The sequence below is a fragment of the Zeus faber genome, assembly GCF_960531495.2.
Source record: "Zeus faber genome assembly, chromosome: 18".
Classification (NCBI taxonomy): domain Eukaryota; kingdom Metazoa; phylum Chordata; class Actinopteri; order Zeiformes; family Zeidae; genus Zeus; species Zeus faber.
Window position 1 is genome coordinate 30,972,266 of NC_137210.1, and position 12,500 is coordinate 30,984,765.

Consider the following 12,500-nt stretch of genomic DNA (forward strand, 5'->3'; position numbering starts at 1 on the left):
CGAGTTATTAATTAGTTACTAGTTATAAAAGTTGGTTATTTGTTAGTTATTACAGTTAGTTATTAGGTATATATTATATATTATGTAAATATGTATTGATTAGCAAGTTATTACACCTACAGTTAGTTATTAATTAGTTACTAGTTATTAGTAATTAGTTTGTTTCTAGTTGTTAGTTATTTATTAGGGCAGTTCATGAGTTACTAGCTATAAGAGTTAGATATTAGATATCTACGAATTATTAATTAGTTACTAGTTATCAAAGTTGGTTATTTGTTAGTTATTACAGTTAGTTATTGGGTATATATTATATATTATGTAAATATGTATTGATTAGCAAGTTATTACACTTACAGTTAGCTATTAATTAGTTACTAGTTATTAGTTATTAGTTATTTGCTAGTTGTTAGTTATTTATTAGGGCAGTTCATGAGTTACTAGTTATCAAAGTTAGTTATTTGTTAGTTATTACAGTTAGTTATTAGTTAGTTACTAGTCGTTACAGTTTGAAATTAGTAAGTTACTACTTAGAATTTATTGTAGTTAGTTATTTTTATTACATTTAGTTATTAGTTAGCTACTCGTTATTGCAGTTTTATATTAGTTAGTTACTAGTTAGTAGGTATTACATTTCGTTATTAGCTATTACAGTTAGTCGTGAGTTAGTTACTAGTCATAAATGTCAGTAATTACCTAATTAGCTAATACAGTTAGTTGTTTGTTAGTTACTAGTTTTTACAGTTAGTCATTTGTTAGTTACTGGTTGTTACCGTTAGAAATAATTGAGTTACTACTTAGTAGTTATTGTAGTTAGTTATTTGTTAGTTAGTAGCGATTACAGTGAGTTATTAGTTATTATAGTTATTTATTATCTACTAGTTATAAGTTAGTTATAATGGTTAATTATTAGTAAGTTACTAGTATTTACTGTTAGTTTTTAGTTATTACAGTCAGTAATTATTTTGTTACTATTTAGTAGTTATCATTATAGTTTTGTTTTTTTATAAAAGTTACTCGTTATTACAATTAGGTAGTAACTAGTTATTACAGTTAGTTATTAGCTAGTTACTCATTATTCTGGTTAGTGATTAGTTAGTTATTACAGTTACAGTTAGTTATTAATTAGTTAGTAGTTATTAGTTAGAAATTGCTAGTTATTAGTTAGTTTGTTCAGTTGTTAGTGAGTTACTAGTTATAAGAGTTAGATATTAGTTTTTTTAGTCATTGTTAGTTACTAGATATTACAGTTAGTTATTAGTTAGGTGCTAGTTATTACAGTTCGTTGTTAGTTGGTTACTAGTTATTACAGTTAGCTATTGTTAGTTACTAGTTATCACAGTTAGCAATTAGTTAGTTACTAGTTATAACCGTTAGTAATTTGTTAGTTACTAGTCATTACAGTTAGTTATATGTTATTTATTAGTTCTTAAAGTTAATTATTAGTTTGTTATTCCAGTAAGTTATTATTTTGTAACTATTTAGTAGTTCTTATTATAGTTTTGTTTATTATAATAATAAACAAAACTATATAACTAACCCTTTATTATAATGGTTATTATTTTCTAGTTATTACAGTTAGTAATTAGTTAGCTATTACACTTAGTTATTGGAATTAGTTAGTTATTAAAGTTTGTTATTATTTAGTTACTAGCTGGTAGTTACAACAGTTAGTTATTAATTAGTTATTACAGTCAGTTGTTAGTTAATGACCAGTTATATGTTAGTTAATAGTTAGTTATTAGTTACTAGCTATTAGAGTTAGATATTAGTTAGTTATGAGTCATTATAGTTAATTATTAGTGAGTTACTCGTTATTGCACTTGGTTGTTTGATAACCGATTACAGTTAGTCATTTGTTTATTATTAGTTATCATAGTTAGTTATTTGTTGACGTAAGATCAGTTATGAGGTCAAACCAACTATGATGAGATCAGATCAGTTAAAAAGGATCAGATCAGTTATGATGATATAAGATCAGTTATGATAACATCAGATCAGTTATGATGAGATATGATCAGTCATGATGATATAAGATCAGTTATGATTACATCAGATCAGTTATGTTGATATAAGATCAGTTATGATTACATCAGATGAATTAGTATGATGTAAGATCAGTTATGATGAAATCAGATCAGTTATGATGAGATCAGACTCTGTCATGATAATATCAGATCACTTATGAAGATATAAGATGGGTTATGATGAGTTCAGATCAGTTATTCAAGATTCAAGATTTTTATTTGTCACATACATATACATACTTCCATACATATATGCAGTGAAATGTAATGATGAGATCAGATCAGTTATGGCGATTTAAGATCAATTATGATGAATTATGATGACAATTTATGATTATAAAGGATCAGATCAGTTATAATCAGATGAGATCAGTGTTGATGAGATGAGATCAGTTACAATGATGTAAGATGAGTTATGATGAGATTAGATCAGTTATGATGATGTTAGATCAGTTATGATGAAATCAGATCGGTTATGATGACGTAAGATCAGTTATGATGAGATCAGATCAGTTATGATGAGACCAGATCAGTCATGATGACATCGGATCAGTTATGATTTGTTATTCGAACTGATTTTTTCCATAAAGGATAAGATGATAACTTGTTTCAGAACTTACCCAGCAGCCCCTCGAACTGCTCTATGGCCAGCACGGCGTTGTCCTGGGTGCTGTGGTGCAGATGGTTGGGCATCTTGGTCATGTTCCAGGGCATGGAGCGGCACAGCGGGATGCGGACCGGCTCGCAAGCAGCGGACAGGGCTCCGCGGGGCCGCAGCAGGAGTCCCAGCAAGAGCCCCAGCAGCAGCGAGGCGGCTGGCAGGGGCTGCCCGGAGCACAGCATCTGGAGTCCGGCAGGGATCGCTCTGTGCTCCACGGAGATGGAGGAGGAGAAGGGGAAGAGGAGAGGAGTAGTAGAGGAGGAGGAGGAGGAGGAAGAGAAGAAGAGAGGGAGAGGAGGATGAGAGGAGGAGGGGAGGAGGGGGGGAGGAGGAGGAGTGGTGAGGAGGAGGAGGAGAGAAGGAAGAGGAGAGGGAGGAGGAAGAGAGGAAGAGGCGGAGGAGAGGAGGAGGCGGAGGAGAGGAGGAGGAGGAGGAGAGGAGGAGGCGCCGCTGCTTGAGAAACCTCCAGATAAAGCTTCAAGTTAGAGGAGACGCAGCGGAAAGTGAAAGGTAATCCATGTGTTTACAAAGACAAATAAAGAAAAAGAAAAAGAATCACCCAGGTAGTTTAGTGGAGTCTGTCTCTTTTCTGTCTGTCTGCTGGTTCTGACCCGCTGCTGCGCTGGTTAAACTGTGACGTCACGAGCGAGAGAGGGACGGAGAGAGAGCGAGAGAGAGCGAGACAGGTAGAGAGAGGAGGGGAGAGGGAGGAAGGGGGGACGGAGAGAGAGAGAGGGAGAGAGAGACAGAAAGAGAGAGAGACAGAGAGAGAGGGGGAGAGAGGGAGAGAGTTGAGGGGGGAGAGAAAGAGGGGGGGTAGAGATATGGGGAGAGAGAGAGAGAGGGAGACAGAAAGAGAGAGAGAGACAGAGAAAGAGGGGGAGAGATAATGTCCCATTCTTTCTGGAGAGAGGGAGGACAAGAAGAGAGGGAGGCCTTCCTGAAGAATGGAGGACAAGGAGAGAGGGAGGACTTCCTGAAGGATGGAGGACAAGGAGAGAGGGAGGACTTCCTGAAGGATGGAGGACAAGAAGTGAGGGAGAACTTCCTGTAGGATGGAGGACAAGAAGAGAGAGATGACTTCCTGAAGGATGGAGGACAAGAAGTGTAGGAGGACTTCCTGAAGGATGGAGGACAAGAAGAGAGGGAGGACTTCCTGTTTGATGGAGAAAGAGAAGAGAGGGAGGACTTCCTGAAGGATGGAGGACAAGGAGAAAGGGAGGAATCCCTGAAGGATGGAGGACAAGAAGAGGGGGAGGACTTCCTGTAGGATGGAGGACAAGAAGAGAGGGATGACTTCCTGAAGTTTGGAGGAAAAGAAGAGAGGGGGGACTTCCTGAAGGACGGAGGACAAGAAGAGAGGGAGGACTTCCTGAAGGGTAGAGGACAAGAAGATAGGGAGGACTTCCTGAAGGATGGAGGACAAGAAGTGAGGGAAGACTTCCTGAAGGATGGAGGACACGAAGAGAGGGAGAACTTCCTGTAGGATGGAGGACAAGAAGAGAGAGATGACTTCCTGAAGGATGGAGGACAAGAAGAGAGGGAGGACTTCCTGAAGAATGGAGGACAAGGAGAGAGGGAGGACTTCCTGAAGGATGGAGGAAAAGAAGAGAGGGGGGACTTCCTGAAGGACGGAGGACAAGAAGAGAGGGAGGACTTCCTGAAGGGTAGAGGACAAGAAGATAGGGAGGACTTCCTGAAGGATGGAGGACAAGAAGTGAGGGAAGACTTCCTGAAGGATGGAGGACACGAAGAGAGGGAGAACTTCCTGTAGGATGGAGGACAAGAAGAGAGAGATGACTTCCTGAAGGATGGAGGACAAGAAGAGAGGGAGGACTTCCTGAAGAATGGAGGACAAGGAGAGAGGGAGGACTTCCTGAAGGATGGAGGAAAAGAAGAGAGGGGGGACTTCCTGAAGGACGGAGGACAAGAAGAGAGGGAGGACTTCCTGAAGGGTAGAGGACAAGAAGATAGGGAGGACTTCCTGAAGGATGGAGGACAAGAAGTGAGGGAAGACTTCCTGAAGGATGGAGGACACGAAGAGAGGGAGAACTTCCTGTAGGATGGAGGACAAGAAGAAAGAGATGACTTCCTGAAGGATGGAGGACAAGAAGAGAGGGAGGACTTCCTGAAGAATGGAGGACAAGGAGAGAGGGAGGACTTCCTGAAGGATGGAGGAAAAGAAGAGAGGGGGGACTTCCTGAAGGACGGAGGACAAGAAGAGAGGGAGGACTTCCTGAAGGGTAGAGGACAAGAAGATAGGGAGGACTTCCTGAAGGATGGAGGACAAGAAGTGAGGGAGGACTTCCTGAAGGATGGAGGACACGAAGAGAGGGAGAACTTCCTGTAGGATGGAGGACAAGAAGAGAGGGATGACTTCCTGAAGGATGGAGGACAAGAAGAGAGGGAGGACTTCCTGAAGAATGGAGGACAAGGAGAGAGGGAGGACTTCCTGAAGGATGGAGGAAAAGAAGAGAGGGGGGACTTCCTGAAGGACGGAGGACAAGAAGAGAGGGAGGACTTCCTGAAGGGTAGAGGACAAGAAGATAGGGAGGACTTCCTGAAGGATGGAGGACAAGAAGTGAGGGAAGACTTCCTGAAGGATGGAGGACACGAAGAGAGGGAGAACTTCCTGTAGGATGGAGGACAAGAAGAGAGGGATGACTTCCTGAAGGATGGAGGACAAGAAGAGAGGGAGGACTTCCTGAAGAATGGAGGACAAGGAGAGAGGGAGGACTTCCTGAAGGATGGAGGACACGAAGAGAGGGATGACTTCCTGAAGGATGGAGGACAAGAAGAGAGGGAGGACTTCCTGAAGAATGGAGGACAAGGAGAGAGGGAGGACTTCCTGAAGGATGGAGGACACGAAGAGAGGGAGGACTTCCTGAAGAATGGACGACAAGGAGAGAGGGAGGACTTCCTGAAGGATGGAGGACACGAAGAGAGGGAGAACTTCCTGTAGGATGGAGGACAAGAAGAGAGGGATGACTTCCTGAAGGATGGAGGACAAGAAGAGAGGGAGGACTTCCTGAAGAATGGAGGACAAGGAGAGAGGGAGGACTTCCTGAAGGATGGAGGACACGAAGAGAGGGATGACTTCCTGAAGGATGGAGGACAAGAAGAGAGGGAGGACTTCCTGAAGAATGGAGGACAAGGAGAGAGGGAGGACTTCCTGAAGGATGGAGGACACGAAGAGAGGGAGGACTTCCTGAAGAATGGACGACAAGGAGAGAGGGAGGACTTCCTGAAGGATGGAGGACACGAAGAGAGGGAGAACTTCCTGTAGGATGGAGGACAAGAAGAAAGAGATGACTTCCTGAAGGATGGAGGACAAGAAGAGAGGGAGGACTTCCTGAAGAATGGAGGACAAGGAGAGAGGGAGGACTTCCTGAAGGATGGAGGAAAAGAAGAGAGGGGGGACTTCCTGAAGGACGGAGGACAAGAAGAGAGGGAGGACTTCCTGAAGGGTAGAGGACAAGAAGATAGGGAGGACTTCCTGAAGGATGGAGGACAAGAAGTGAGGGAGGACTTCCTGAAGGATGGAGGACACGAAGAGAGGGAGAACTTCCTGTAGGATGGAGGACAAGAAGAGAGGGATGACTTCCTGAAGGATGGAGGACAAGAAGAGAGGGAGGACTTCCTGAAGAATGGAGGACAAGGAGAGAGGGAGGACTTCCTGAAGGATGGAGGAAAAGAAGAGAGGGGGGACTTCCTGAAGGACGGAGGACAAGAAGAGAGGGAGGACTTCCTGAAGGGTAGAGGACAAGAAGATAGGGAGGACTTCCTGAAGGATGGAGGACAAGAAGTGAGGGAAGACTTCCTGAAGGATGGAGGACACGAAGAGAGGGAGAACTTCCTGTAGGATGGAGGACAAGAAGAGAGGGATGACTTCCTGAAGGATGGAGGACAAGAAGAGAGGGAGGACTTCCTGAAGAATGGAGGACAAGGAGAGAGGGAGGACTTCCTGAAGGATGGAGGACACGAAGAGAGGGAGGACTTCCTGAAGAATGGACGACAAGGAGAGAGGGAGGACTTCCTGAAGGATGGAGGACAAGAAGAGAGGGAAGACTTCCCGAAGGATGGAGGACAAGAAGAGAGGGAGGACTTCCTGAAGAATGGAGGACAAGAAGAGAGGGATGACTTCCTGAAGGATGGAGGACACGAAGAGAGGGAGGACTTCCTGAAGAATGGACGACAAGGAGAGAGGGAGGACTTCCTGAAGGATGGAGGACAAGAAGAGAGGGAGGACTTCCCGAAGGATGGAGGACAAGAAGAGAGGGAGGACTTCCTGAAGGGTAGAGGACAAGAAGATAGGGAGGACTTCCTGAAGGATGGAGGACAAGAAGTGAGGGAGGACTTCCTGAAGGATGGAGGACACGAAGAGAGGGAGAACTTCCTGTAGGATGGAGGACAAGAAGAGAGGGATGACTTCCTGAAGGATGGAGGACAAGAAGAGAGGGAGGACTTCCTGAAGAATGGAGGACAAGGAGAGAGGGAGGACTTCCTGAAGGATGGAGGAAAAGAAGAGAGGGGGGACTTCCTGAAGGACGGAGGACAAGAAGAGAGGGAGGACTTCCTGAAGGGTAGAGGACAAGAAGATAGGGAGGACTTCCTGAAGGATGGAGGACAAGAAGTGAGGGAAGACTTCCTGAAGGATGGAGGACACGAAGAGAGGGAGAACTTCCTGTAGGATGGAGGACAAGAAGAGAGGGATGACTTCCTGAAGGATGGAGGACAAGAAGAGAGGGAGGACTTCCTGAAGAATGGAGGACAAGGAGAGAGGGAGGACTTCCTGAAGGATGGAGGACACGAAGAGAGGGAGGACTTCCTGAAGAATGGACGACAAGGAGAGAGGGAGGACTTCCTGAAGGATGGAGGACAAGAAGAGAGGGAAGACTTCCCGAAGGATGGAGGACAAGAAGAGAGGGAGGACTTCCTGAAGAATGGAGGACAAGAAGAGAGGGATGACTTCCTGAAGGATGGAGGACACGAAGAGAGGGAGGACTTCCTGAAGAATGGACGACAAGGAGAGAGGGAGGACTTCCTGAAGGATGGACGACAAGGAGAGAGGGAGGACTTCCTGAAGGATGGAGGACAAGAAGAGAGGGAAGACTTCCCGAAGGATGGAGGACAAGAAGAGAGGGAGGACTTCCTGAAGAATGGAGGACAAGAAGAGAGGGATGACTTCCTGAAGGATGGAGGACACGAAGAGAGGGAGGACTTCCTGAAGAATGGAGGACAAGGAGAGAGGGAGGACTTCCTGAAGGATGGAGGAAAAGAAGAGAGGGGGGACTTCCTGAAGGACGGAGGACAAGAAGAGAGGGAGGACTTCCTGAAGAATGGACGACAAGGAGAGAGGGAGGACTTCCTGAAGGATGGAGGACAAGAAGAGAGGGAGGACTTCCTGAAGGATGGAGGACAAGAAGAGAGGGAGGACTTCCCGAAGGATGGAGGACAGGAATAGGAAGAGGATTTCCTGAAGGATGGAGTACAGGACCAGTTGACTGAGGGTGTGGTTGAGAGAGCGTTGCTCTTTTTGACCCGTTAACAGAATGTAACGCCTCTTTTTTCAATTGGAAATATTATGGGATGTTACATGCGTTGATTGCTGTTTACCCCTGGACATGGTCTGTTACAGATTCAATAACTGATTGGAATTTATTGATTCAGGTCCTAATTGGGTTGTCAATGTGTGCTGAGTTGTTGGGTCGAAGGTCGTTCTGGTCACTTCACCCTCTGGATGATGTTACAGATGTGTTGTGTAACATCTGTCTGCAGGTCATTGATTCTTTCTACAGTCCTTCCCATTTAGTACTTATCTCCTTTTTCTATTTCATGTTGTGAGTTCTGGTGACCAGGTGTATGCTAATATGTAGATATATACTGATCATTATTATTATTATTGTTAATATAATTACAACATATTATTCAAGGAGGTGACATGAGCTAGGATTGGATTGGTCCCAACTACAATCATTTCTCTTCTTTTATAGCAATCCTTGTCTTTGCTCAGTGTGGATTCCAAAGTGTCTGCAACCTCTGTAATGTGGGTGTATATATACATATATACACACATATATTTGTATGTGTGTATACTGTATATATATATATATATATATATACTTACATTATATAAATTATATAGAAAATTTATTTAGTGATTTCATGCATCATATTTTGTTTATTTTGAATAATAATGTCAGGTTAGAATCTGGACTTTGATCCGTGATATACTGTACATTATTTGTTACCTGGGATTAACCTAACCCTACTTAACCTTAACCTAACACTACTTCACCTAACTACACTTTTCCTAAGCCTACCTAACCTAACATTACCTAACCTAACCCTACTTAACCTAACGCTACTTAACCTAACACTAATTAACCTAAGCCTACCAAACCTAACATTACTTAACCCAACCCTACTCAACCTAACACTACTTAACCTAAGCCTAACCAACCTTGACCTAACACTACTTAACCTAACGCTACTTAACATTAACCCAACACTAGTTAACCTAACCCTACTTAACCTTGACCTAACACTTCTTAACCTAACACTACTTAACCTAACGCTACTTAACATTAACCTAACCCTACTTAACATTAACCTAACATTACTTAACCTAACTCGACTTAACTTTGACCTAACATTACTTAACCTAACCCTTCTTAACCTAACCCTACTTAACCTAACATTACTTAACCTAACACTACTTAACCTAACACAAATTAGCCTAAGCCTATCTAACCTAACACTACTTAACCTAACCCTACTTAACCTTGACCTCACATTACTGAACCTAACCCTACTTAACCTAACCCTACTTCACTTAACATTACTTAACCTAAACCTACCTAACCTAACACTACTTAACCTAACATTACTTAACCTAACCCTACTTAACCTAACCCTACTTAACCTAACTGTAATCAACCTAAGCCTAACATGTCAAGCCTAACATGACAACCTAACCCTACTTAACCTAACCCTACTTAACCTAACCCTACTTAACCTAACTCTACTTAACCTAACATTACTAAAGCTAACCCTACTTAACTTAACATTACTTAACCTAAACCTACCTAACCTAACACAGATTAGCCTAACATTACCTAATCTAACATTACTTAACCTAACACTACTTAACCTAACCCTACTTAACCTAACTGTAATCAACCTAAGCCTAACTAACCTAACATGACAACCTAACCCTACTGAACCGAACACTACTTAACCTAACACTAATTAACCTAAGCCTACCTAAATTAACATTACTTAACCTAACGCTACTTAACCTAACTGTAATTAACCTCAACCTAACTAACCAAACATGACTTACCTAACCCTACTTAACCTTAACCTACCTAACCTAACCCTACTTAACCTCACACTAATTAACCTAAGCCTACCTAACCAAACATTACTTAACATAAGCCTACTGAACATAACACTACTTAACCTAACCTTTCTTAACCTAACACTACTTAACCCTAACCCTACATAACCGTAACCCTACTTAATCACAACCCTACTTAACCATAACCCAACTTAAACATAACCCTACTTAACCGTAACTCTTCCTGCTCACACAGAGGTCTCAGTAGTTATTGGGGCAGAGTTTGTCTCACTCTCTCGAGTGAAACAAGTGACTCTTTTATCAATGACTGATGAACTGACTCCAGACTTCTGGGTCATTTCAATGATTTGTTCACTATGAACGAATTGTTTGAACCTGAGGTCCTACACGCTGATGGAGGTGATTCAGATCCAAGGTCCAACACGTCGCTGTAGGTGATTCAGATCCAAGGTCCTGCATGCCACTGGAGGTGGTTCAGATGCAAGGTCCTACAGGCCACTGGAGGTGGTTCAGATGCAAGGTCCTACAGGCCACTGGAGGTGGTTCAGATCCAAGGTCCTACATGCCGCTGTAGGTGGTTCAGATCCAAGGTCTTACACGCCGCTGGAGTCGGTTCAGATCCAAGGTCGTACATGCTGCTGGAGGTGGATCAGAGCCAAGGTCGTACATGCTGCTGGAGGTGGATCAGAGCCAAGGTCGTACATGATGCTGGAGGTGGTTCGGATACAAGGTCCATTACGCCGCCGTAGGTGGTTCAGATCCAAGGTCCTACATGCCGCTGCAGGTGGTTCAGATCCAAGGTTGTACTTGCTGCTGCAGGTGGATCAGATCCAAGGTCATACATGCTGCTGGAGGTAGTTCAGATCCAAGGTCCTACACGCCATTGGAGGTGGTTCAGATCCAAGGTCCTACATGCCACTGCGGGTGGTTCAGATCCAAGGTCCTACATGCTGCTGGAGGTGGTTCAGATCCAACGTCCTACACCCCGCCGTAGGTGGTTCAGATCGAAGGTCCTACATGCTGCTGGAGGTGGTTTGGATCCAAGGTCGTATATGCTGCTGGAGGTGGTTCAGATCCAAGGTCGTATATGCTGCTGGAGGTGGCTTAGATCCAAGGTCATACATGCTGCCGGAGGGGGTTCGGATCAAAGGTCGTACATTCTGCTGGAGGTGGTTCAGATCCAAGGTCATACATGCCGCTGCAGGTGGTTCAGATCCAAGGTCCTACATGCTGCTGGAGGTGGTTCGGATCCAAGGTCCTATACGTTGCTGAAGGTGGTTCAGATCCTAGGTCCTACACACTGCTGGAGGAGGTCCAAATACAAGGTCCTACACACTGCTGGAGGTGGTTCAGATCCAAGGTCCTACACGCTGCTGTAGGTGATTCAGATTCAAGGTCCTGCATGCCGCTGGAGGAGGTTCAGATGCAAGGTCCTACATGCCGCTGGAGGTGGTTCAGATCCAAGGCCCTATACGCCGCTGTAGGTGGTTCAGATCCAAGGTCCTACACGCCGCTGGAGGTGGTTCAGATGCAAGGTCCTACAGGCCGCTGGAGGTGGTTCAGATCCAAGGTCCTACACGCCGCTGTAGGTGGTTCAGATCCAAGGTCCTATACGCCGCTGGAGGTGGTTCAGATCCAAGGTCCTATACGCCGCTGTAGGTGGTTCAGATCCAAGGTCCTACACGCCGCTGCAGGTGGTTCAGATCCAATGTCATACATGCTGCAGTAGGTGGTTCAGATCGAAGGTCCTAGATGCCGCTGGAGGTGATTCGGATCCAAGGTCGTACATTCTGCTGGAGGTGGTTCAAATACAAGGTCGTATATGCTGCTGTAGGTGGTTCAGTCCAAGGTCAAACATGCCGCTGTAGGTGGATCAGAACCAAGGTCCTACATGCCGCTGGAGGTGGTTTGGATCCAAGGTTGTATATGCTGCTGGAGTTGGTTCAGATCCAAGGTCGTATATGCTGCTGGAGGTGGCTCAGATCCAAGGTCATACATGCAGCCGGAGGGGGTTCGGATCATAGGTCGTACATTCTGCTGGAGGTGGTTCAGATCCAAGGTCATACATGCCGCTCTAGGTGGTCCAAATTCAAGGTCCTACACACTGCTGGAGGTGGTTCAGATCCAAGGTGGTATATGCCTCTGTCGGTGGTTCAGATCCAGGTCATACATGCCGCTCTAGGTGGTCCAAATCCAAGGTCCTACACACTGCTGGAGGTGGTTCAGATCCAAGTCCTACATGCTCCTGGAGGTGGTTCAGATCCAAGGTCCGACACGCTGCTGGATGTGGTTCAGATCCAAGGTCCAGTGTCACTGGTACGGACCAATTGTACTGGTTTTACCACCCAGTGTCACCGGTACAGACCGGTTGTACTGGTTGTAGCTCCCAGTGTCAATGGTACGGGCCTGTTGTACTGGTTGTACCTCACAGTGTCAACGGTACGGACCGGTT

General features: G+C 44.6%; 2 protein-coding genes across 2 annotated transcripts in view; one reads left to right on the forward strand and one right to left on the reverse strand.

Annotated features, from left to right (window-relative positions):
* The window catches only part of frzb (frizzled related protein), a 17,327-nt gene extending 14,033 nt beyond the window's left edge, over positions 1 to 3,294 (reverse strand). Inside the window, exons 1-2 of the mRNA XM_080019276.1 lie at positions 3,245 to 3,294; positions 2,645 to 2,889 (exon numbers count right to left, since the gene is read on the reverse strand). Coding sequence (XP_079875402.1) covers positions 2,645 to 2,867 — 223 coding nt within the window. The 5' untranslated portion in view covers positions 2,868 to 2,889; positions 3,245 to 3,294. The remainder of the gene's footprint in view (positions 1 to 2,644; positions 2,890 to 3,244) is intronic.
* Positions 2,879 to 12,500, forward strand: part of dusp19a (dual specificity phosphatase 19a) — a gene marked incomplete at its 3' end in the record, with an annotated part of 29,522 nt that continues 19,900 nt past the window's right edge. Inside the window, exon 1 of the mRNA XM_080018996.1 lies at positions 2,879 to 3,195. The remainder of the gene's footprint in view (positions 3,196 to 12,500) is intronic.